We start from the raw sequence: 26,459 nt of genomic DNA, 5'->3' as shown, positions 1-26,459 counted from the left end.
TTATTTTAATAAAAGTGTCATCATTAAAAATTGCATAGAGGAAATCAAACAAAAGTGGCTCTGGACACATTCCAGCTAGATGTGTAGGCCATTTTTATGTTATAACTGTTAATCTTTATAATCAGTTGTTATAAATTTACTCAAATAAGACCAGTCTGAGTATCTTAATGTCTCACATATAATGGTGATTCAGATTTTTTTATTCATTTAATTAAAATGAAAAAGCAGCATGTTCTTTACATTTATATAAAGTTATAAACATTGTAAAATAGAAACATACAATATGAAGTAAACTGTTTTTTTTGCCACTTCAGGCTACACATGTCCTCAGTAACACATCTCTGTATGTGTAAAAGGGAAGTGAGAAGTTTAGTTGTGCCCATTTGTCACTTTGTTGTCATTATTTCAGTTTCTCCGTCAGGCAATGCACGTAGGCTAAGCTGAGGCTAAAATAGGAAATATTGTCAGTTTCACATGCACTTAGAAAATAATCAGTCAAGTATTTAAAAATCTATCCACAAAAACTAGGATCTTCCCATTGCGCTCTTTGCTGTGCTCATTTTGTACCTAACCTGTTTGTGCTTTGAAAGTTTAAATTAAAGATTTGGAAAATATAGTTTGAACTTTGTCACAATGTTTGAGATTGTGCAATCGATTTTGGGCCTCTTCCCCAATTTTTACGTAAACCATGTAAACCATCTCTAGTTGCATTCAAAACCACAATGACAGCTGTTCTTTTTCTGTGCTGAAATAAATATGCATACTTCCAGGTTAACAGCAGAATGTTTTAAGCGTACATTTATCCTGCGTGCTGATGGATCTGGTGTTCATGTGGTGACAGCTCTGTCTAAACATCCAGAACACATTTTGTAAGTGTGTGTGGTTTTGCAGGATGTTTGTCAACATATGTGGTCAAAACCAAAGTGGTGTAGGGCTAAAAAAAAAGGAAAAAAACTGTGCTCTCATGTATGGTGTGCATATATATTTAAAATGTAAGTTCTCTGTTTCTCTTCCTCCTCCAGTCTTTCTGTTTTTCTGAAAAGCAGAGTGCTTCTGAAAAAGTGCAGTTTCAGCGCTGGAAGTGAGGATGGGGCTCGCTTTGTTGTGCGTGCTGTCGTTATTCTGTGAGTACCTCTGTGACTTTTTATTTGAATGACACCAGATTAAGGAAATGTAGTGATGAGAACAAATACATTCCTCTGTTTAGTCTATATATTGACAGCTCTGGAAGTTTGATAATGTCTGAAGTATCTTTCTTTATTATAGTGCTGAATACTCTCCTCGACTGTGGACACGCTGAAGGTGAACAGTTTTCTGTCTTTTTGGGTTTATTCACTCAAGCTGCATCCATCACCTCTAATCTTTTTTTAATAGTGAAGCGGGGTTAGCAGTAGTAAAGCAGTACTTAAAGTGAGGATTTTTGAAGTGGAGCTGTATGAGATACTAATGTAGAGTTAGTGCATAACACGTTATAACAAGAAAATGAAAAAACTGAGTGATTATGACCGTGGCGGCAAAATAGCATTCACCTTAGAGACAAAAGGATAGTTTAATGAAACTATAGAGATGAAGAACTTCTGCAGAGGGGCACAAAACGAGCCAGTAAAGAGATAGAGAGTGCACATTTCTGCGGAAACTTGAAGCACAAAAGCTCACTGTGGACTGCAGACACAGAGTGTTCGAGAGAGTTTTCTCAGTCTTGCATGTGGACAGCTGGACGTTTGTATTCAGTGCAACCGGCCACAGAAGTTCTCATTTCTCTGTTTGAACAGCCCAGAAAAACACAAGCACACAATATCTTTAAAAAAAAAAGTGTTACAGTCAAACAGCCAGTAATGGCACTTTCTGACTCAAACTCTTGACCCACGGCGTCATACAGTCCTCGTCACAGTTGGGCTTCTGCGTAGGAATACGGACGTTATACAGTAGAGAAAATGATGCGCCAAAAGGAAATGGCTTTTTTTTTTTAGGTAGGCTTTTATTAAAGTGGCTAAAATATGTATTGTCGTCCATCTACCTCTACAGTAGAGTTAAGCTGAGCTTTTGGGTGCAAATCCCATCAGCAAGGGAGCGCAGTGACTGCCAACTATACTATACTATACTATAGCATACTATACTACACATAAGTATTTCATAGAGCCCCACTTCAAAAATCCCGAACTATCCCTTTAGGAGTGTATAATTTCTACTCCTCCAACATTTTTTTAGGTTTGTATGTTTTATTGTGTATCTAACTGTTATACATTTGGGATTTTAGATTCTGAGCTGACCATTGAACCCAACTCGTCTTATTTATTTACTGGAGAGTATGTCACCTTTACATGTGACATGAAGATACAAAGACACACTGACTGGCTTTACACATTCAACTGGAACGATCAACAAATTGTCTCCTTCAGTGCAAACAACTGGCACTCACTTAACCTCACGGCTGACTTGAGTGGAAATTATCACTGCATTGGTCATCACAAGGGCTCACCAGATTTGACCAAACGGAGCAATAACGTCACTCTATTGGTAGAAGGTAAGATATCAAATGTTTAGTCACTGCCACCATGTTTAGCTTCACTTGTGCATAGCCATGTTAAGATAATCATTGCACTATCACAGACGTGATCAAAGAATAAATAATAATATTGTATTCTCAACCAAACAGCACAAAGACCCACGGCCTCTCTGAGAGCAAGCAGGACTGCTATACCAAAAGGTGGCAGTCTGACACTGACCTGTTCTGTGATGGGCTCCACAGGCTGGAAATATAAATGGTTCAGACGTATCTCAGATTCAACTGAAGCAATAATCATTAAAGATGATGTAGAAAAAATCAATATCTCACAAAGTGGAATCTACCGGTGTCAGGGAGGAAGAGGAAAGCCAGTTTTTCTCACGGAGTACAGCAATGAGTTTCGCGCTGAGATATCTTGTGAGTTATTCAAGTTTTTCTTTTCGTTAGGGCCCTTAAAGCTTTCTTAGTAGATTTTATACTTCTGTTTGAATATTAATTGTGTACTTTTGGTGTGAACAGTGCCCAGCAGAGTCTCTGTGACCCTGCAACACAGTTGGACTGAGATATACAGCGGTGAGACGATAACTGTCATATGCAAAATCAAGACAGGAGGAGACACAGAGTGGGAGTACGAATGGAGAACAACAAGCTCAAACGCACCTCCAACACACCGTGAATACAGGATTAGCAGCGTTTCTGTTTTCCACCGTGGACTCTACTGGTGTAAAGGTAGAAGGGACCCGTACTCCTCGACAGAGTGGAGTGGTCCCCTCCGACTGACGGTATCAGGTAACTCAGATTGTCTTTCATTCTTCCTGGTGTTTTATTTTCTTGTGATTTCATCCGTTTGTTTAAAAGAAAGATACATTTTTCCCTACAAAAATGAACAGCACACAAACCAAAGCCCATGGTTAGCACAGACAGGAGAACTATACCAGATGGGAGCAACCAAACACTGACCTGCTCTGTTGATGTGTCCACTGGGTGGAAACACTACTGGTTCAGACGTGCCTCCGTCTTTTCTGAGAGTCAGATCATTCGATATGGTGAACCAGATAGTGTAATCAGTATCTCACAAGGTGGCATCTACCACTGCAGAGGAGGGAGAGGAAACCCAGTTTTCTTCACAGAGGACAGTGACCCAGTGATCATTGAGAAAAGAGGTGAGTGTTGGTACGTTAGGTAGAAGTAATACAACTCAAATACAACTGCTCAAAACTACTTTCTTCTGTTTCTATTTGTCAACAGTTTCCAACAAGGCAGTTGTGTCGCTGCAACCCAACTGGCCTTTGATATTCAGTGGTGAAACCATCACTGTTAGATGTGATATTTCTGGAAGCAGAGACACTGCGTGGGAGTATGGATGGAGCAAACCCAACTTAAACACAGTTCCAACACACAATGAATACACAATCAGCAGCGCTGCTGTGTCCAACAGTGGAAACTACAGGTGCATGGGTAAACAAAAACAAGATTTGTATTCCTCAACAGAGTGGAGCAATGTCATCACCTTGACAGTTTCATGTAAGTTGAACTGTGCATATTGCATAATGGTTCCTCTGTATTATCACAATCATATCGTGGACACTTACCAAAAGAAAAGAAGGCTGTATTTATATATTAAGGCAATTTTAAAGTGTGTTTAAATCCAAACCAACAAAAATAAAGCTCCACTCAGTCAACTGACCCATTCAATATGATGGAGGATTAGGGCCATGTTAAGGAAAAAAAAGTTACATTTTGAGAATTAAGTTTTAATATTACGTTAATAAAGTTGTAATTTCTAGAATAAAGTTGTAATAATGTGAGAAAAAAGTTGAAATGTGGCTGTTTACACCTGAATGTGTATTCCATGATACAATGATGCTATATACACCCGGGTGTAAGTAACCACACTGGCTATTCCACCACAGCTGCAAATAGCATTGTTGACTACAGACACCAGGGTCCAAATAGCTGTGGAAAAGAAATATTTAAAAACTTTGCTGGGCCACAACAGGCATCCACACACATCTGGGATACTCAGTAGCAAATGTATTCATAATCTTATTAAAACTAAATAAACTGCAGAGGCTGTTGCTTTAGTGCTATGAGTGGGTACAATTAGTGTCAAACACTGTATGCCCTCTGTGTTTCGTTACTTTATTAAACTAGAGTACAACATTAGTGTTCTGTAGGCTGAATTACTGTCGATTGTTATAGTTTTGTAAAGTGTGAGTAAAAAACTGTCACAGTATGTCAAAAAATATGAAAAAGTCATAGTATAGAATGCTGATAGGATGATATTATGTGATAAAATTGAGGAGCAGAGACACCTATAAACATTTATTACGAGCACTCGGGTCGACACAGGAACGAAGGAAACATGCAAGTGGTCATTCAACAACGAACAGAGACAAGACAGTGGTATTAATGCATTTGTCATGACATAGATGGTTGGGATTGATCTAATTCTTCACTGTATATGGGTAGGTCTTTACTTGAGGTAGACATAGTCTTGAACTAACTATGGAGGATGCATAATCCTAAAAATACATACTAACAAATGCCATCAAATATGTTATAGAGGAGATCAAAAGTCATAATGTGTCATAAAAATGTTTTTTTCAAATTCGTAGTATAATATGTCATGAATAAGTAATTGTCTAAGTCCTAACCCTAACCTGTTCAATTGTCTTAAACAGCACACAAACCAAAGGCTATCCTGAGTGCTGACAGCAGAGCCTTTCCAGCAGGGGGCAGTGTGACCTTGACCTGCTCTGTGAACTCATCCTCGTCCGGTTGGCGGTACTACTGGTTCGAAGGAGAGACATCCTCTGAATACCTAACAAGACAAGATGGTGTAGTCATCTCAAATGAACAAATCCGTGTCTCACAGGAAGGACTGTACAGGTGCATAGGAGGAAGAGGATCGCCATATTACTACACAGAGTACAGTGATTCAGTCAGTATTCACAAAATTGGTAAGCGTGGCATTGAGATATGACTGTGTCCATGTTTGCTGATTGAGTTATGATTGATGTTTAATCTTTTCCATTTGTCACTTTTATGTCTTTATTGGCAATTTGTGAACATGAATAGTCACAAACGGGGCTGTTGTCACCATGCAACCCAACTGGCCAAAGATTTACTACGGGGAGACGATCACTCTTAGGTGTGAGATCCAGGGAGGAGATGCTATGTGGGAGTATGAATGGATGACAACCAGCTACTTTCAACTTCCAAACCAAAATGAATACAGGATTAGTTCTGCTTCTTCATCACACAGTGGAAACTACTGGTGTAAGGGCAGACTGAAAAGAGCACAACAGAACTCAACAGGTTGGAGTATTTCCTTCGAATTGATATCATCTTATGGTAAGTCAAATTATATTAAATTCACACTGAGAAATTAATTAAAGCCTTAAAGTTTGGCTTAAATACTTATAGACGTTTTGCAATGTGTCTTTACTGCATCTGGCAAATGTATAGTATCTTAGCAGTGCGTGTAATCCACGAAGAAACCTTGTATTGAAACCTGTTTTAAACCTGAGAAAATCACTCTCCAACAGATACACCTCAGCCTGAACTCGCTGTGTCTCCATTGTGGCTGAGTCCTGGAGCCCCAGTAACTCTGAACTGCAGCGTTGATTATCCGTCTGCGGGATGGAGGTTCTTCTGGTATAGGGCTGTTCCCAAACTGTCAAACATGTATGTTCCTTACGGCAGATATGGCGGAGAATTTGATTGGATGGGTTATCTTGCCATTCATAACTTCTACAACTATGAACTGCTACCTGGTTGCACCAATGGGACTGAACAAGATTTCTACATTGTTTACGGACAGATGCACACCGCAGGATATGTGTGCAGAGCTGGAAGAGGAGACCCAGTGTTTTATACTCAGTACAGTGAACCAAAGTTTGTTTGGTCTGGAGGTATGTTTTTTCTTTTCTTCCTTCCTTCTCTGAAAAAGCAGAAATTGTTCGACACCTTGAAACCGATGTCCACACTGGCATGTAATTAGAGGTGCACATTCATTCATGAGTTTTTATTGAGAAAATATTTGAGGATGTAGTGCCTTAACAACTCTGTTTAACTCCTCAGTAATGTTGTTCTTTGCAGATGTTCATTCATCAGCGTCTCTCACAGTGAGTCCTGACAGAGTGCAACACTTCACCGATGACCACATCTCACTGAGCTGTGAGGGAAACCTGACTAATTGGAGAATAAAGGGGTGTTCTCAGGGCCGCCCCTGCTCATACTTAACATACTGCTCCTCCTCGCGGAGAATGTCTGGATCCACTTGCAACATAAACTCTCACCAACATAGGCTCCAAGATGCAGTGTACTGGTGTGAGTCTGGATCAGGAGAGCTCAGCAATGCAGTCAACATCACAGTACATTGTAGGTGTTCTTCTTACATGTTTTGATCATTTCATGACATGATTTAACATTTAATATTTTACAGTTACATATTATACATGCATATGGAGGAGGACTGCACTTGTCCATCAATAAGAGATATCAAAAATATATGTGACTTGCATTAACAAAACTTTGGCCTGTGACAATATTCATTTGTGCACAAAAAAAGCATCAACGTCAGACCCGTCCTTTTACCATCATTTAACTGTTTTACAGACGATATTGTCCTGGTGAGCCCTGTCCATCCTGTGACTGAGGGAGATTCTGTTACTCTTGGCTGCAAGTCGAAGGAAGGAACATTAGATTTTAATGCACAATTCTATCGAAATAATGATCTCATCCAAAGTGATACCAAAGGGGAGCTGAATATCTCTGCAGTCTCAAAGTCAGACGAAGGCTTTTACAGGTGCCAGTCCTCAGGAAGAATGTCACCGCAGAGTTGGATGTCAGTGAAATGTGAGTATAATTGATATTGTCTGTCTTTATTTCTTTCGTGCTACAAAAGATTCAGCAGAGTCCACCCAATAGGCCGTTTTCACAGCAGACATTTTGACTTGCTGTAATAGGAAACAGCAAAAGCATCGATTTACTTGTGGAGGTCGATTTTTTGCATACCTATTGAGTTTTTTGTAGAATTTATCATATTACCATATGTGGGTTTTTCAAACACGGCTAAACCTGCCAAATAGTTGATAAACTGCAAAACCGTACTAGCGGCTCCCACAGCAACAAGCTCTAACAACAAATGCAGCAGTAAGTGAAGTTATTGCTGAAACAGTCAGTAACATTACTGATCTGCCTTTGGTCATGCTGCCCACTACGTAGTGGTCAATAGACAGAAGTTCATTAATATTTATTCTTTATTATCGCAGCGTCGGGCTCTTCATTTTCTGTGCTGATGATCGCTGGGTTGGTTAGTGGCATCATAGTGGTTGTTCTCCTGCTGCTGGTACTGTTGAGTTGGTATCGAAAGTCAAAAGGTAAGAGCTTTTCCTGTTTATTTACTTTTGTTCTGCTTATTAAAAAGTCACAGGAATTCTCATGTGGTTGGTTCAGTTTGCAAAAGTCATGTAAACTCAAACTCATGAAACAATAATTGCTGTCTTTTTCACAGATGCATGTTGTTGCAGGTTGGTACAACTTTATTTAATTCATTATTGTACTTACTGTACTTTTTACATGTTGATACATATGTACGTTATTTTTGCTTCATATTCATGTCAGACCCATCCAGTCTCAGAAAACCAGTCAAAGCTCTGCTAACATCCAATCTGTCAACCAAGCTGAAAATCAAGAGCAGCTATACTCCTCTCTTCTCCACGGTCAGCTCACAATATTCTTTGTTCATATCTGGTTATTATTTTCATAATGATAACAGCATTGCTTGCACTGCAGATTTGTATCATGAACATGAAATAAAGTTGATGTTGTCTTCATTGTTATTGACTCGTAGGTGATGTTTGCGTCTATGAAACAGTCGCTGGCTCTGGAAACACTGGAAGCGGTACAGTATAAACTGATTCATGCAGAGCAGTCCAAAATGAAATGTTTTAGCTGAGTGATTCAAGTTAAAGGCATTAAAACGTTTCTTATTTCAGGTGAGCGGGCAGATGAATTCAGAAATGTCATATCTAAAATTCAGCTCAAAGGTAATGGAAAGAGGAGTGAGTACACACAATACAAAACATCAAAAATAAATTGATGAATAATTCAGTCAGCAATCCCCAAATGTACATATATTATATGGCCCAATTGTATGTGGACAGTTGAATTTCACAACCCTGTCTATGTGACTGCAAAAAGTACAAGTCGGTGTCCACATAGTTTGGGTGTAAAGAGAAACTTAATTTTTTTTTAACCATATTGTTTTAACAGGAAGACGTGATGAAGCAGCAGAGAGCTCTGACTACGATAATGTGAATTAAGTTTCAACAGCAGGTACAAATATCACTATTAGCTATTTAGCCACTGGCTGTTTTGCATTTGAACTAAATTAAAAACTGTCACATGGTCATTATGAAATACACCAAATGTGCATGTAGTTTTAGGAAAGTATGCAGTTCAAATTACATTCAATATAGGGATCTAAAATTTCCTAATTTTGAAATGCATTTAAAAGCAATTAAAGGGAATAAAGATTTAATTAATTCTTCAATATAATTGGGATCAGCGTTGATAACATTAAAGCCCTTATGTATCAAGTTCTTATTTTCAGTTGTATTTTGTATGATTTTGTTTCAGGTCTATAAAGAGAAGTGCATCATCAGCGAAATATGAGAAACATGGAAAACAACCATCATCTTTAAATTACGTCTTGACATCGTTTTTGCAACTGCTGCCATTCAAACTCAGACACAGTGTTACAACTAATTTCTGCCTATTTTGCTTTTGTATTTATACTTATTTTGTAAATTATTGTTGCAATAACGTATTCATTGTATAGCTTGGATATATAGGTTATGTCTGGTCTTTCTTGGTGTTATTTGCAGCAAGAATAAGTATATACCTATATAACTGATATAACTTTGTACCAAGCTGCAAGTGTTGCTTCTACACTGATAGGATTTATCAGCCACTTAGTGGCGTCCCGCAGTCATGCTTTCATTTCTTTTATAAGTTCCTGTGGTCAGATATCTTTGCATATGCATCTGTGAAGGCATGAATTATTTAACTATGTTGTATTATTTTACATTATTTAGTAATGTAAAAAAACAAACTCAGTTTTATTAATCTGGGCATATAATGTTCTCTTTATTTAAATAAGGCAACTATGCTTGTTAAAGTATGCCCTCGTGAGTATCATTATTACATTGTGAGATTCGTTGACATGTTAAGCATTGGTAATCAGACCATTTTTGTCAAATAAAGGGAATGCACACATTTGAATTAATCTGGAGTATCTTTCAGAGTTTTGAAGAATGAAACATCGGTGCTGATTATACTAAATCTCTTCTCCTTTCTAAAGAAATTTCATCAAACTTTGCATTGCTAAATTCACAAAGGAACAACTTAAAAGTTATTGTGAACCAACTGAAAAAAAATAATGTTAAAAAAAGACATAATGAAGACAATGTACAGGCCACTTCTGCAGAGGCATGTACTTCAGAAGTTACTTGAAATGAATTGACTTGCAAGAATGTGTGAATATCTGATGACAAGATGTGATAAAGTTCTTCTTGCTGACAGAGTAACAAATGTGATACACTTAGTCTAACACATCTAGAACTGGTTTTCTTTGCAGTAGTCTCTAAAGACAGTTTCTTATCTAAAATGAGTTAAGTGCATGATTTAGTTTCTAAGTAGAATACAGTCAATTAGGAGGCTGGTGATGTAAATTAAACTTGAAACAGCTGTCTTTTAAAAGAAACAACCCAAAAAACAATGATAATGATCTCAGCTCTTACATGTTCAACTTTTTCTATCAGGCATGGCCACACTGCATGTCCTGCTTGCTGTCTCTTTCCGGCTGACAGTTTTTTTTTCTCTCTAACGTGTCACAGCAGAGTTTGATAGACCAAAAGAGGAAGCAGTGGTCCTTCCCCCCACAGAGATGGCTGAGGGTCGCCTCCAATACACAACTGACTTCTTCACATTCAGTGCTCTGCTGCTGTTTGGGCTCTTCTTCCATGGTGTGTATGCCACTGCTCAGTAAGCCAATGCAGTTTTAGTGTTATGAGACAATTTGTATTTGCATTTTTGACTGATGCACTCTTGCAAGAGCTTAAAATGGTACAGCTGAAAAATGTAGGTCAAACTTACAGTATTTCCTGGTTTGCTTCATCTGCATCTTGCTTGTTTAAATTTACATTTACATTTAAGCCAATAATATTTTTCCAATTTTGTTACTTGAAAATTTCATTTATTTATATATAATACTGTAAATCATTGCATGTTTGTAAAATTTGACTTTAGAAGCATGTCAGTGCCTTTTTTATCCAAGAAATCCAAGTTTCTAAATGACAAAGTCGCTTTTTCCTACCTTCTCTCTCTGTCAATATTGGTGACCATCCATGAGCCATCATATAAAGATCAGTTTCACAATGGCAAAGAGATTACACTCACTCTGTTATTTGTTCATATGTTTCAGATGTGGAGGCTTCCAGTTGTCAACATGACATCCATAAAAAAGTTGGAGACACTGTTGAGATTTCATCATGCTTGCCAACTGAAGGGGTCGTCATGGCAAGATGGAAATATGGGCCGACAGTAATTGCAGAAAAAGATGCAAATGTTTCTGTAAAGCAGTTTAAGGGCAGATTAGACTTTAACCCCACTAACTTTAGTTTAACATTGAGAGGACTGACTCTCAAAGATTCTGGTCAGTTTAGTTTTTTATCTGCCTTGAATGGCCAGCAAAGGGAAGTAGTCACCATCACTCTGCATGTTCATGGTAGGATTTTTCTGTTTTTGTCAAACTCTGTCATCAAATGTTGTCAAGTAAATGTTACTTGCTTTGGGCCTCCATGTTTTTGCAATGGATTACAGTGTATTTGCTCATTAAAAAGCATTAATAGGAATTCGGTAACTTATTTCCAAACTGCTTCTGTCCAAACTGAAATGCCACTGTCCTCTTGTTTCATTGTAACATGCAGTTTTTTACTCCAGCAAGCCAAATCTAAGGATTTACCAAATTCAGTCTGATCTTAAGCTGCAGTGTCTAACAAAAAGTGTCCCTCTCTCTTTCTCTGTTCTGTCTGCCTTGTTAGAGCCCATAACTGAAGAGCCTGTCGTCTCTTCTAATTTCACCTGGCACCCCTTGAACCAGTCCTGTACAGTTTTTCTGACGTGCAGTGCAGCCTCGCACAGTAATGTCATCTACCGCTGGGCCGTGAAGAACCAAAACATAAATGGCTCCAGCCTGAACAACATTATCATGTTTCAGGATGAAGACACCAATTTCACCTGCACTGTTTCCAATGTTGTCAGTGAGAAGTCAACATCCGAAGTGGTGACGTGCAGCAACAGTACGTCTGACCCACCTAACACAGGTATGTGCACAGAAGTGAATATTTGGGTTAGGGTTAGATTCTGAGGAGTGTAAGTGTGAGTGACGTGTAGCAGCAACCCTCAAGGATCAGGTGCATGCAAAAAAAATGTATGTATTATTTGCTTTACTTTGGTATCTGAATCCTTTAAAAACACATATTTTAGTGAGACTGCTTCTAAAAATTATATTACATGTTTATCATTTCAGTGTCCAGCTCCTCACCTCTTTTACCATTGATTATTGGGCCTATAATTGGAATTTTACTAATTATTCTACTGCTGCTTTTGCTTCTTTTCTACAAGAAGTCAAAGGGTAAGACCTTCTCCTACTGATATTAGATGGATAACAACCCAGTCATAAGAAAAAATGTTGCCACTTTACTTGCATATAATAGTATTTTACATGATACAAAAGCTATGTTGAAACGTCCGCTTTCTAACCACTTTTTGTTGCACACTCAGCAGCAGGTCATTTAAAACACAACCACGTTCAGATTGTTTAGTGTGAACAGCGGTCTGCAGCTCGGCAGGTGTCTCACCTGGATGACACACCATCCATCATCCTCTCCACCTCCCGATGAGAGTCAGCTTATATATTGTCACTTTAGAAATGCTAATATGATACATATGAAACATGTAAATGTAACATATTCATGGTTTTGAGGAAATGTAAAATGCCAACATTTTCTTCTGGTGCCTGGGCTGTTGATTATCCAAATTCATACTGAATACTTCTGAGGTCTGTGCTTTAATGTGCAACAACAAAACAAAAATAAATACATAACCTCTTTTTCACAGGTCCGTGTTTTAATAGGTGAGGGCATTTCTCTGATCTGCAAATAACAACATCAAGATACTACGTCTTTCAGTCATTTTTTACTTTCACAGGTTTTATTTTATTTTTTTATTCGTCTGCTAATGTGAATTTTGAACTATACTTTACAGGCTCACCCAGTCTCAAATGGTCAACCAAGATGAAACCCAGCAACATGTGTACTCGTCTCTTCTTCATGGTCAGTCTTCCATCCACTTCTCTTTGCTTTCATCGCTATTTTAAACCTTTTAACTTGTTCAAAATAATACGTTTTTTGCGCACTTTCAAACATTTATTTGTATGACATACTTTGATTATCTCTGTCCTGTAGGTGATAGTTGTGTCTATGAAACAATGAGAGGCTCTGAAGATGGTGTAACAGGTTGAGTTTACAGTAAACTTTGATTAATGTAGAGCTTTTTAATCATTTAATGGTTAAAATTTGATTTATCTGAAACATTCCTTTGCAGGTGGACCCCCAAATATATACAATAACGTCACATCTCCATTGGTTCATCTCCATCATCCTCGCAAGCAGAGTAAGTACATAAGATATGAAACCAAAAATGAAAGCAAAATACTTGTTCAGATAACAGTATGCTCCCAGAATATATTTACAGACAGGCTCTCAGAAATGTCAAAATAGAGGGTACAAAATGTTGCCAACAAAAAAGATATTATTAGACAGCAAACTGTGACATTTGAGCACACTGTACACACAGTGGTGTTAACACTGTCCAAATTTGGCCATAACAGCAACGCTTCTTAGAAAAAGGAAACTGTGACAATGATTTACAGCCACTCATGCTAACCAGCAGGATCAGGTTAATTGTATCTGTCTGCTGGTATTTGGAGGTGCAAAAACATACACAAGATATTATCTCTATTCTGTTGTTACTGTGCTGACTAAAGTAAAACATGAACATCTCAATTTTCAAACATTTTTAAAGAGTAACTTAAAGGGACAGTTCACCTAAAATTCAATTTTGCATATTTTTTCCCTCTTACCTTTGTTGCTATTTATCTAGATTGTTTGGTGTGAATTCACCCTCCTGCTCTCAGGTAGACGGTACCGGACCATAGGCTGCAGAATATCCAGGTTCTGCAAAAGCTTTTTCCTCACTGCAATAGGTTGTTTAGTATACTCCCTTCTGTGCAGTGAGTCGGTTGGAAGTTGAAGTTCAGTGGACAGAAAGAAAAAGTAGAGAGAAACGTGTCATAACTTCTTGAAAGAGAAATTTCTGTTGAGTTTTTCAACCATGGCAGATATCTCCAACACTACCAACTCTCACCAAAATAAATAATCACTGCATCACTGCTTATTGCATATGCGATGCATATGCAATAAGCACTACAAGTTAGAGCAGCAGGTAAGAAGAAATACATGTATTTTAATTGTTGAGTGAATTGCACCTTTAAAACCGGCTAAGCAGCACTTTATGGGCTTAGCTCTGGTAAAAAAATAAAATAAATAAAAACTGTTCCACTTCCTGGAGTACACCTGTCCATCACTGCAGCAGGATGACAAGTGAAACCACTGGAGGTCAACAAAGACACAATTTTCTAGAGGCGTTACTTTTTAAAAACAATCAGAGCAAACGTATGATATCTGTTTATTTTGAACTCTAATCATGAAAAAAAAAAACTTGATAACCTTGTTATGTTCATGTTGCCTTTACAGGTTTAAAATGGTATCGCAGATGTGGCATGTTTAATATCACCTTGTCTTAATTATCTCTGACCTGTAGGTGATGATTGTGTCTATGAAGAAATGAGAGGCTCAGAAGAAGCTTTAAATGGTACAGTTTACCCCTCTCTTTATTATAACTTTTCCCTATTACACCAATATCTTATTTAATGTCTTATTCATCATTTTAATTTTTTCCCTTCTGATTTGGTTCCAGATTTGTGAAAAGGAGTACATCATCAACAAAACAATAGAGCAAAGATTCATGTTGAGGTAGTTTTGGAAAAAAATTGAACATCTGTCCTCAAATAGTTGGATTTATATCACAGAGGGAAAAAACTTTTAAAAACCGTGTATTTATGTTGTATGTGTTATCTTTTAAGTTTGTTTTCTGTCAAGAATGAATTAGCAGCCCCAACTTGGTTTAAGCATTATTGTGAACTTTTTTTTTTTTTTTTTACACATTTGAACTCTCGTCCTTCGTGTTTTAGGGTTAAAATGGAGGATCTAAAGGGTCAGGGTGTGCCGTTCAAAGTGTCTCTATCCTGTTTCTTGTATGACTCACTGTCCACTGTTCCACTGTATCACTTCTTCTTTCAAAAGAAACACTGGTAAACGTGCCCATGTTATACTTCAGGGTTTCAGCAAGTTAAAAAGTCCGCGTGTCCTTGAAAATTAAAAGGTTTGAAATAGAAATTACTGTGCAAAAGAGGAGAATGGGAATACATGCTGTATGAAAATTTCTTAAAATAGAAGTTGACACATTTAATCCACTTGATGATCACGACTTATACAAAAGGAAATGACCTAATTTCTTTTATTTGCAAACTTTTTAGCCGCTGTGCTCAATGTTAAACGCTCTGCTCTTTTCTACAGTCAGTGAAGAATACCTGAAGATTGTGAATCCCCAGGTACTACTACATATTTAAACCTATTATTTATTTTAAAAATATCATGTGAAAGTATTCTATTTTACTTACTATTTTACTACTACTACAAAACAATACATCCATCGGAATGAATGGGGAATTTCACTGGAAAATGCATAGGGGAAATTGAGATTAAATAGAAAAGAAGGGAAAAAAACAAATAATTTTTGCTGTGATTTTTAGTGATACAGTCAAGTAAAAATGCATTTCATTGATTGACAACAGAATATTCATCTAATGATGTTTTTAGCATTTTGTGTTTGGTGATACTTAAGAATTTGAGGATATTTTCAGACATGATAATAAATACAATATGAAATACAATATATATGAACAGCGTCACTTCATTTATTGATAAGCGTTAAATATTAATAAATAAATAAACATGGAAAATGAATTGATTTATGTTTTTGCTTTGTTGAAAAAAGGTCTGTTAAAAACACCATTTATTGTCTTTTTTTGATAATCAGATTATCAGACCATTGGAATTCACAGGGAAAAAAACAATTTCATATCTTAACAACAAAAAAAATATTTGTGAGTACATTTAATGTAGAAATCCAACCATATTCTAAACTGGTTAAAAATAGTGATGACACACATGAATAGGCAGAATACAATAGTTGAGATTTCAGGACCAAATATTTTCATAAGAATTGGTTTGAATGTTAACAGAAGCCACACCAATGAAGAAACTGTGACAATCGTGTGAAATATCACACAGTTTACCAGGTTACTTTTTTTGGGTAGCATCATAACCACTTCTGCTACACAGTGTGGGTTTCACATTACAGTTTGAATCTGCGAACAGGCCATCACTTTTAAGTTCATGGGAAATGAAGTTAGGTTGCAGTGCACAGACCACCTCTGCGGAAACACCACGCAGCAAGGCGCAGTTTATTGCATGGTGGTGATATTTAGACAGCGGCTACCAGTAATTTCGACTTCTTTGTTGATTTGGAGACAAGTGAAACCACAGTCTTTTGTTGTTGCCTTGTGAGTCACTATAGTAGTGATTGGGGTTACGGCTCTTGCTGGAGACTCTTTATTTTCCTTGCCTGCTCACAACATCCCAACCAGTCCGTGGATTAGAGCTTTAATCTGTTTTTCATTTTTGATACGTCCTCTTCTAAATGATAAGACTATGCAGCATGGACAGACATCCTCTTGTACAGGAGGATCGTCTTTTGTCGGCAGTGAGCCACAGATGGCCTTTATCTCGTTGGTTGGTTGTTCACTTCCTTTTATTTTCACTAACAGTCGAAACACGTGAGACCTAAGTTCTGCTATAAAGACATGCAAGCGAGACAGATACACAGATCAGTACACTCAGATCTTCCTCGCATTGGGATCTGATAAGCCCGACCACGTGCACAGGTGGCTTACATTGAATTTGGATTATAGTGAGGTGCTGACAGCACTTAAGTACCATCTGGGGAATGTATCAAATGTATGTCACAAGGAGCAGATAATATATTCATGCAGAAATAAATCCCATCTCTGTCTGATCGGGCAGTTAGCATTGAACTGTCAAGTGTGTTTCGGTCTGGCACATTCAATCACAAAATTCACTTTGAAAAGACGAGTGTGATCTTGGCCTAAGCCTGTGTTATTTTGGGGGAAGGGACTCCTGCACAGAGACTTGTCCATTCAATCTGTTTCTGTTCTCATCTTACAGAACTTTGTCTCAATACTAAAAAAAGGTATTGTCACTATTCCTGTGGTTACTGTCTGATAGTGTGAAACATGACCCTGTTATTCTCAGCAGCAGTAGCTTGCACTTCACGAATCCTCTTGTACAACATTAGGAGTATTTGCAGCTACTGTATAAGACCAGATTCTTGTCTAGGTCATGTCCAAATTTCTCCCGACTACTGGAACCCCCTTCTTGCGCACCTCCTTGCACCTTGAATTCAGTACAAGACTCTGGACTGCTCCTTTCTACCTTTATGTCATGGTCATACCCCGTTCTCCAGTCGGGCTCTTTAGCCCCTCTGCTTCTGGACGCTTGGCCTCACCTTCCAGCCCGTTCTCATGACAAGTGTGTGAAATGCCGCCACTTGGTCAGGGTTTTCTGCATAACACACCAATGTTAAAAGCCATCTTTCGTAGCGGTTACATCAGCAGATGCCGTCAGTTTAATTCATGGCCGCATGCCAACTTTTGCAACGCCAAAGTCAACCGGACAGCACCTGTTGCGGCAGTATGATGCGCAGCTGGATGGCATCGATTTGAAGTACTGTACGTAACGATGTATTATAAGGAGAAGGAAAGTTCTTTTAGGGAGGGAAGGTGGATGGGTCCAAAAAACCCCAGACTTTCAAGCGGAAGTTGTCTACTTCCTGAATTCATTTTGTGCTTTTGTTGGAAAAGGAAATAAATACGAGGTGTTTTATTGATGTAATTTATTTGAAACTGTACATTCCTTGAGAAAACGGCAGTAAATTTTGAAAAGACATAATGCATCAAACAGGTGTTAGACACGCTGTCCTTAGATCGTTAACAACAAAGGCAGGGGGATACCGTGTGTGTCATATGTAGACGTAATCGGCACTCACCAAGCGGCAATATTTTACGAGTTGGAATGCACCTCCTCTCAATAGACCCTGTGATTCTTCTCCGTTCTGGCCCGTCTGTGGTGAATAAACTCCCCACTGAAGTTAAGACACCGAGTCACTGCCTGTCTTTTATGCTGCAGGCTGAAAAAGTCACCTGTAAAGACTACACTCAGCAATCCTCTGAATGCTTCTTCTATAGCATTGGCCACGCAAAGTTATTTTTTTGACAATGTTTACTCTTGGACAACTTGAAACAGAAATCATTTTTAGCATCTTATCATGTAGGAATATCTGATGACAGGATGTGGTTAAGTCCTTCCTGCTTGGGGATTTTCAATTGTGGACTTTCAACTTGAATATATTCACACTTTTAGCTGAGATATGGCTGTTTGCAGTAGTTTGTTTCACAAGATTTTTTGCGCTTGAGCTAATTAAGATTTGGAGTGAGCTGATATAATGTGGGGTCAGGACTTCCAGGGTTTATAGCAAATATTCAAGTGTGAAAACAAATTATGCAATGGTGATACGGTACAGTTTCATGCGTGACATCTGGCTGTGATTTACTGTAAGATCTGACCAAAGATCTCTGATTCAACTCTCGTTTTTAGTACCTTACAGTTCTTTCTGATATGCCTATTTTAGATATATTCTGCTTCTTCGTTGACAGAGACCTCCCACTCTCTCCACCCTCTGTATTTTTTTCTTTAGTACTGTGACAGCACAATGTGATAGACCAGAAGAGGAAACAGAAGTTGTTCTCTCCCCACAGAGATGGTTGGTGGTTGCCTGAGCTGCCTCTTCACATACATTTCTGTGCTACTTTTTTGGATCTGCCTTCACGGTATGTACACCTGTCCTCGTAAAGTTAACGGATTTTTACAATTCTAAAACTTTTTTTTGTTTTGCCTGATGTAAGTTGTCATGTGCTTAAAATAGATTATGTAGGTCAAGATTGCAGAATTTACTGGATGTGCGCTTGTCATATCGGGAAATGACGTGTATTCCTTGGAACATGCCTACAGTTTTTGTGTTGCGTTTGTTTGCAAATGCAAGACGGCTAAAAAGCTCCAGTGAGACATGCAGCTGTGGCTTCAAAGCTGTAGCAGTAATATGCTAATTCAAGAAGTGGGATGATCAAATTAAGAAAAAAAAAAAAAAGAATTCAAGGCTCAAACTGTAAGATTATTTACAAAAATCAATTATCTCCTTCTTGTTTTTTTTTTATCTGAATTTGCTCACAGAGCTCAAAAATTGCGCTCCCCACCTTCTTGTTTGTAATTTCACGGATAGGCAAAATATTGTATCGTACGGTGTTATATTTGCGGACATGCTTTGCATTTTTGTGTCAGCAAAATTTCCTGCTGCATCTGCTTGGCTACAAAATTATTACACAACTCAGGGATGGGTCATCTTTTCTGTTTCCTACGCATTCTCTCTTTTATTAATCTAAGAGGATTGGGTGTATTGTTAAAGCTAATAATATAATTAGATATTCTGATAAGTCATAGTTGTTTGTACAGGAAATTAGTTGACACGAACAAGGGTGTGTTGACCATCTCAGGATATTTGCAGAAATAGGGAAGTGCATTTAATGTTAAAAAGTAAGAATAAAACTTTCGACTTTTCTATCTACAGCTCACAGATACAAGCCATCAGTGTTTATAGTTGCTGCATAGTTGCATTGAAGAAGCTTGTAAGCTTGTGAGATTCACATGACATGACAGCAGAAACATGAAGTGTCCATTTCTCAGTGTTGGGTAATCATGAACATGTAATTAACCCTTTGAAACTTGGGCAAATTGGCTTGATTTCTTTCAAAAACATGGAAAGAAGTAAATTGGCAAATTAGGAGGAAATGACCCCGAAAAAGCAATGCATTGGTAAAACAAATAAACAAAAACAAAAAATATTCAAACAAATAAAAAAAATTGGATAAACTCTGAAAAAACTGCTTAGACATTATGGTAATTCTATAAAAAATATTTTTAAATATATAATTATGACAATTTTTAATATATAAAAAAAATCTAAATTTACTTTATGCTGAAAAATAACAGTGTCACTAAAACATTCACACATTTAGTTAGTAAAAAGCCACAGGAAAAAAAAAAAAAAACATCAGCGGGTCACTTTATCACACCCTGGGGGCCTAAAAGGCTGTGGAATCAGCAGTTGGTTTTGTTTTTTGTTGGTTTCAGACAGTAGTTTGCAGCTTGGCAGGCATCTTGCTCTGCTGTAACACCATCAAACATTCAAGGGTCCCCAGTCCCCAAGGGTTAATAGTGGATTATTTGATTTTATTTGTTCATGTATGACCTGTAAAGAAGTGGACATTTGTTTTTGTAATCATCTCAGTGGAGTGGCATTTATTTGGTCTTTTTTTGTATAATATTTTGTTATAATTTTTTATCACATGTACATTGTCAATTTGAACTTTTTTTTTTAACAAAGTAGAATTGATTTTTCTAAGTAACTTTAAATAACTTAACTAGGTTAGCTTTGCTGTAGTCCAACTTGAAGTCATTTTTAGAGCCGCTTCCCCAACACGGCCATTTCCTGAGTATCCTTCACCACTAGCAGCAGCACTTACTGAAAGTGATGAACATAGGAGAATAAGCAGTTTAAGTGAAACCTTGGTCGCGGTCAGATTTTGAGGTTTCAGCGCTTTTGCTTTGAAAGGGCATGGTAACCAGCCTAGATTGGCACCAGTGTTTTTTTCTGATTCTGGATGCTCACCTGACACGACAATACTATGGCTGAGCCGCTGACATTTTATTTCCAAATGTTATTTTCAGTTTGCTATCTGAAAATGAAATCTTAGTTATGTCTTTTTTTTATTAATAAAACATGTTGCATGTCAGTGCAGCTCCAACAGCCCGTATGACAACTGGAAACATGAGTCATACAAACCATTTCCTACCCTAACTCACTAATTTAATAGTTAAGTCAGTTAATTGAAAATAGTTGTTGAGGTTATGGCCACTGTCATGTTAAGATGAAACCAGTTCAAACTCTTGACAGGAAACAACAAAAACAAATGTCGAAGGAAGACATTGGTTTTGTTTGTGTCATGTCATGATGTCATTCGTGTCATGTTGTCATGCTACTTAAATGTCATCTGGTTTTAAGTTTGATGTTTCATTTCATTCTGCGCTCTGCTTTTCTATTCTGCTTTACACGAAGGACGTTTAACTGTACTGCACTCTGCATACGACGCCTTCGGACTGTAGTTATTTGGTCCTTTATAGCTCATCCTCTATGAACGTCAAAGACTCTCTTCTTTAATGTTAAAAAAAAACTAATTTGAAAGCTTCCAGAAAGATGACACTCATTCAAAGTGTTTGCTGTCTTGTTTCAGATGTGGAGGCTTCCAGTTGTCAACATGACATCCATAAAAAAGTTGGAGACACCGTTGAGATTTCATCATGCTTACCAACTGAAGGGGTCGTCATGGCAAGATGGAAATATGGGCCGACAGTAATTGCAGACAAAGATACAAATGTTTCTGTAAACCATCAGTTTAAGGGCAGATTAGACTTTAACTCCACAAACTTTAGTTTAACATTGAGAGGACTGACTCTCAAAGATTCTGGTCAGTTTAGTTTTTCGTCTGCATTAAATGGCCAGCAAAGGGAAACAGTCACCATCACTCTGCATGTTCATGGTAGGTTGTGACCAAGCAAACTAAAATTTGTTTATAAATGATGATTGATCATGAATGAATTTATTAGCTGATTAAGTGATTGATTCATATAATTCCTATTGAGCAGATGCCCTAATATCAGTCCTCTTCATATATATTATATATTTCCTATGCTCTGTAGACTGTTGTTTCTGGATATAACAGGATGCACCACATTGCATATCCTGAGCTCCAAGTTTAGCCACTTAAGTGTCTGCATGATATGCCGCTGGACATCGTCTGCTGAGAACATGGCTAGACTGAACTATTCATGGTATTGTTATATGCTGCTGGATGTCCTATAATATGCAGACGGTCAGCATCAGTTGAGAACACAGCCGGACAGAACCTGTTGCGCCTGCATAATACACCGCTGAACAGCATTAGGGTGAAATGCTGCCTGTAACGGTAATATTACAAGTGCAAAGGTAACTACCGAGCAGGCGAGAGTGGCGGTGTATGGATCCAACAAACCTTGGACTTTCATGCAGGAGTCTGATGTTCACTTCCTGTCTGAATGTGACATTTTTTTTCTACACCTTGGCATTTGCCTCTTTCACCTAACCATAACCATCCGTTCGAACATGTACGTTTGTTTAAGTCCCGAAGTTGGTTGCCACATGCTTTTGTTGCCTAAACATAAACGTGTGCAACGTCGTCACACCACATGCTTGTGTTCACATCATAGTAGAGGCATCCCAGAGCATAAACAACAGACACAGAAAGATGCCTAAAACATAATATGTAGCCGCGGAAATCCACTGCAAAGCGGCAATATGTGACGACTTTGGATGAGAACATGTTGCTTATTCACAAACTGTGAATCTGAAATGTTGCATTGTAATACGCAGCTGTTTATCTCCATCACATCATTTTATTTATCCAATGTTTTTTGTTCCATCTCTCTGTCAGTGGTCTGGTTTATTTATTGATATTGCCAAAGCCTCACAATAAAGTTAGAATTGCATGTTTATTTAAATAGCAAGACTGTTTCCACACACAGTTTCATGTTTTTGTGGCTGTATTATTTTACATTTGTTGGTTGTCAGTGTGTTGTCTCAGTCTATTCATAGTCAGGACTTGCTTTTGCTGTCACTTTGGTTCTTTTGTCTTTTTGGGCCTGATAAGATTGTAATTATCAGAGATTTGTAGTGTCTTTGATCCAGTGTTTTGAAATGCATGCTTAAGTAACTCCTGATAATTTGGTTTGCAAAGCTATGTTTTTGGGGAGTAAACATACAGGACTCATCAGATTTAGGATCTAAGGTTTTGAATATCAAAAGAGTTTCACCAGGGTATCTTTACGCATGTGAATGATGTGTTCTGAGCTTCTGCTTCTGCTGTATATGTTCATGTATAATGGATTTACCAAATTCAGTCTGATCTTAAGCTGCAGTGTTTAATGGAAACTTTCCATTTCTCTTTCTCTGTTCTGTCTGCCTCGTTAGATCCCATAACTGAAGAGCCTGTCGTCTCTTCTAATATCACCTGGCACCCCTTGAACCAGTCCTGTACAGTTTTTCTGACATGCAGTGCAGCCTCGCACAGCAATGTCATCTACCGCTGGGCCGAGAAGAACCAAAACATAAATGGCTCCAGCCTGAACAACATTATCATGTCTCAGGATGAAGATACCAATTTCACCTGCACTGTTTCCAATGTTGTCAGTGAGAAGTCAACATCCAAAGTGGTGAAGTGCAGCAACAGTACGTCTGACCCACCTGTGGGTATGTGCACAGAAGTGAATATTTGGGTTGATTAAGGGTGTAATTATGTTACAGATATCTACAAATTCAGTTTCTCAGAGTGACAGTTTCTGAAATTACTGTCTGGCTTTTGAGAAAGAAAATGGTTGAGGCGTTTAATTGGCTGTAGTAAAATTGCAAACTTTATATCTCTGATGTATTCTGTTTATCACTGAAGTTGCCACTATTGGTTGTGAGGAGCTCTTGAATAAATTGTGATTATTTCATTTGTTAAATTCATGGTGTTTAACTAGACGAAACTCAGATATTGCCATGTAGTTCAGACTAATTTTAATTTCAAACAAAGATGCCTTTACTTCCTCAAAGTTGTTTATTTTTTAATGGTCTTTTTGGATATCCTAACCTCAGTTAATACATGGTAGAGTCAGTCAGTCTGTTTATGTTAAAACAGCTTGCCATACAGGATAGTGAAAAGACATTTTTCTGTGTTTTACTACATTTTGTTTTTGTTGTAGTTGTCTTCCTGCACCATCAGTTCTATATGCCTTTTTTTCCTTTTATTTACCGTACAAGATTATGATCACTTTCACTGATACTAAGTCACAATAACAATGATAAAATCATCATTTTCAGGCCCGGGCTTTATCATTCTTTTGGGTGCGGCAGGAGGAAGTTGTGTGATGCTCATCATTTTAGTTGCAGTGGCTGTATGTTTTTGTCACCGCAAGAAAAGCCAAGCGGGTAAGACACGCTACACTGAATAACAGTGTGTCTTTATGACTTAATTTTTAATTTTATAATTTAAATTGGTGATTGATATGTCAGCATTTTTCTTTATTAAAATCTACTTTCAGGTGTGGACACACATGACCTCACTGTGTATGCTGATATATCTGATGTTGCAAATGAGGCTGTAAGTATGCTCATGTATTTCCTGTGCACACATCGCTTTACGCAAGTAATCTGCATTGGTTTTAAATGGAAATTCAGTGCTTGTTTTAGATGATAGTGAATTATTTTCCTACTCCATCTTCCAGGGCACTGCCATGAAGTCGTGCACACTGTACGAAACCATCGAGAACAAAGTCGTTACAGCTCCAGCTGTGGTAAGACCAAAACTGTAATTTTTTATGTTCTTGCAGATTGCAAATGTGTTTACCATACACCTAAGCATGCGGCTATAGTTTAACCTTCCTTATATCAAATTATATTTTTATTTATTTCATTATTATTTTATTGTGGGGTTAAAAACATGATATTTGATTCAAACTAAAATATCAGCCCTCTCAGATGTAGCGTGAATTCCTGCTGCTCACCATTAACAAATAGTTTAGTCGCTTATGACTGAATTTAACTGTTTCACACTTAAGCCTCACGTAAGTAAATGATTTGTATCTTAATTCAAAAGTGTTTTGCTTTTCGTATTTAAGTCGGTTTTGCATAATCTGGTCAAACCATCTTGATTACGTGAGCTCAACACTTTGTCTCGCTCTTTTTTATCAGCCACTATCGATCTCTCTGCCACCCCAAACGCCTTCAGTGGCCGAGGGTACTCTTCTGGGTAGACAAACGTCTTCTACACTAGCCTCAATTACACAAATACGTTGTCAGTAATTACAGTAACAGTCTAGAAAACACAATTTAATTATATTTACCACTTGTATGTGAGGGGTACATTGTGAACAACAATGCCCACGAGGTTTTTGTGGTACACTGGTGTTGCCAGCATATTTTGATATTTCTTAATCAGCAACCATCTGCATCTAGACTGCTGAATACCAGCCGGCAGCTTCCTTGTTGTATGTCTGAAGCATTGTGAACAAACATTCCTGATGTGGTGCTCCATTAGCGCAGTCATTAGCAAAAAAACATGGATTTGTACCGAGGAACATCTTCATCACCAGCAGATATGCAGTTGATAAATCAAGCTTTTGCCACATCCATTCTGCAAAATGGCAAAAAAATATTTTCCTCTAAGAAATTCAGAGAGTGCACCCTCTTGTTCTTGTTTAATTATTGTTCTATAACTGAATTAACTTCACTAATCGCTGTTTACTCTACTAATGTTAGAGTTAGTGCTTGTTACTGTGCCCTGCATGTCAGGTCATTAAGCACAATGCAGTCCCTGATTGGTTGCTTATGTTGTCAGCTACGGTACAATTCTTGATTCCCAACTTTGGCTTAGCTACAAACCCAAATGGATTTTAATTTTAGGAGCTGTAGGAAGACTGCACAAAATTTTCACATTCCACAAGATAATTTTGGAGCCTGTATTTATGATTTATTTATTTGCATATTTTAATTTGCTTTTATTTACGGTTTGGTTGTGTAGTTTATGTTTCATCTTCTTATCTTCTTGTCAGGTTTTTATCCTTTTTGTTGTTTGTGGTGTTTGACAGCTGTGTTTAATGGATTCCTTGCACTTTATACTGCAAACCAAATATACCTACGTGTACAAATAAAGTAACCTGAACCTGACAGTGTTTGGGGTGGCAGCGAGACGTGACTGATACAGAGTGAAACAGAGCGTTGAATTCATGTTACCAGGGTGGTCTCACCAGACTAGCTTTCACATTCACTTGTGGCACTGATGTTTTTTTTTGTCTTTGTTTACCCTCCTTATATCACCAGCCCCAGACTGTGTACGACCAGATCCAGTTCAATCGCATGAATGCTTCGGTGTCACCCTATCAAGAGATTTCGTAGAGTGTCACAACATGTATTGCCTCAAAAATCCCAAAGTAAAATGCATAAGATACTTTGCTTGGGGCAACATTTGAAAAAAGGCTAATATGATGAAGGAAAGTCATAAAACTGAGTACATTTTCTATCTTTGGCCATGAGAGACTATTGCAACCCACCTTTATCTTATTAAAAAAACTAACCTACATGTTCCAGTGTTATTAACAATTTTGTAAATTCTGTAAATACAAAGGTTATATTTTTTTGTACTGTTATATGCAAATCTTTTGTAAATATCCCTTCTGAGGCTTGCCTGTTTCGGCTTGTGCAAAGATGGTCATCTTAAATTACATGCAATGTCATAACTGCCGCTTTGTATTTTTGTAATCATTTTTTCAAGCATGTTTCATCTAGGGTTTTTTTTTAATTGGTAACTGTTATACATTTGACAACTGTGGTAGCGTAATACATGCGTGTAGTGAGTCTTTATCAAAATTTAGAA

General features: G+C 37.7%; 3 protein-coding genes across 5 annotated transcripts in view; all 3 read left to right on the top strand.

Moving 5' to 3' along the window:
- LOC121962449 (uncharacterized) overlaps nucleotides 1-15,726 on the top strand; it is a 40,054-nt gene extending 24,328 nt beyond the window's left edge. The window contains exons 2-11 of the mRNA XM_088074003.1: nucleotides 10,414-10,542; nucleotides 11,001-11,303; nucleotides 11,620-11,901; nucleotides 12,108-12,212; nucleotides 12,698-12,713; nucleotides 12,845-12,912; nucleotides 13,045-13,095; nucleotides 13,184-13,252; nucleotides 14,462-14,512; nucleotides 14,618-15,726. Of these exons, the coding sequence (XP_087930129.1) occupies nucleotides 10,414-10,542; nucleotides 11,001-11,303; nucleotides 11,620-11,901; nucleotides 12,108-12,212; nucleotides 12,698-12,713; nucleotides 12,845-12,912; nucleotides 13,045-13,095; nucleotides 13,184-13,252; nucleotides 14,462-14,512; nucleotides 14,618-14,625 (1,082 nt within the window). The 3' untranslated portion in view covers nucleotides 14,626-15,726. The remainder of the gene's footprint in view (nucleotides 1-10,413; nucleotides 10,543-11,000; nucleotides 11,304-11,619; nucleotides 11,902-12,107; nucleotides 12,213-12,697; nucleotides 12,714-12,844; nucleotides 12,913-13,044; nucleotides 13,096-13,183; nucleotides 13,253-14,461; nucleotides 14,513-14,617) is intronic.
- Nucleotides 787-9,803, top strand: LOC121962450 (Fc receptor-like protein 5). 2 transcript variants are annotated; one of them, XM_088073997.1, is made up of 20 exons: nucleotides 787-869; nucleotides 1,023-1,124; nucleotides 1,267-1,302; nucleotides 2,258-2,524; nucleotides 2,657-2,923; nucleotides 3,026-3,295; nucleotides 3,397-3,669; nucleotides 3,755-4,030; nucleotides 5,191-5,469; nucleotides 5,588-5,863; nucleotides 6,058-6,423; nucleotides 6,611-6,892; nucleotides 7,130-7,369; nucleotides 7,786-7,893; nucleotides 8,028-8,043; nucleotides 8,138-8,235; nucleotides 8,367-8,417; nucleotides 8,512-8,577; nucleotides 8,789-8,851; nucleotides 9,155-9,803. In XM_088073997.1, the coding sequence occupies exons 2-19, from the start codon at nucleotides 1,088-1,090 to the stop codon at nucleotides 8,836-8,838; spliced, it is 3,258 nt and encodes a 1,085-aa protein (XP_087930123.1). In that variant the 5' UTR covers nucleotides 787-869; nucleotides 1,023-1,087; the 3' UTR covers nucleotides 8,839-8,851; nucleotides 9,155-9,803. The 2 variants fall into 2 exon arrangements, with proteins under 2 accessions (XP_087930123.1, XP_087930124.1); XM_088073998.1 differs by having other exon boundaries at nucleotides 789-869; nucleotides 8,512-8,562.
- Nucleotides 15,727-18,575: 2,849 nt separating the features above from the next.
- LOC121961908 (uncharacterized) lies at nucleotides 18,576-26,327 on the top strand. Of its 2 annotated transcripts, none has more exons than XM_088073342.1 (7): nucleotides 18,576-18,728; nucleotides 21,246-21,551; nucleotides 23,018-23,275; nucleotides 23,909-24,016; nucleotides 24,130-24,188; nucleotides 24,313-24,381; nucleotides 25,907-26,327. In XM_088073342.1, the coding sequence occupies exons 1-7, from the start codon at nucleotides 18,659-18,661 to the stop codon at nucleotides 25,979-25,981; spliced, it is 945 nt and encodes a 314-aa protein (XP_087929468.1). In that variant the 5' UTR covers nucleotides 18,576-18,658; the 3' UTR covers nucleotides 25,982-26,327. The 2 variants fall into 2 exon arrangements, with proteins under 2 accessions (XP_087929468.1, XP_042367943.2); XM_042512009.2 differs by having other exon boundaries at nucleotides 18,577-18,728; nucleotides 23,018-23,296.
- The last annotated feature ends 132 nt before the right edge of the window (nucleotides 26,328-26,459 follow it).

Source organism: Plectropomus leopardus, chromosome 23 (genome assembly GCF_026936395.1).
Source record: "Plectropomus leopardus strain MGB_pleo_1.0 chromosome 23, ASM2693639v1, whole genome shotgun sequence".
Taxonomy (NCBI): domain Eukaryota; kingdom Metazoa; phylum Chordata; class Actinopteri; order Perciformes; family Serranidae; genus Plectropomus; species Plectropomus leopardus.
This window is presented reverse-complemented; position numbering and strand designations above follow the sequence as displayed.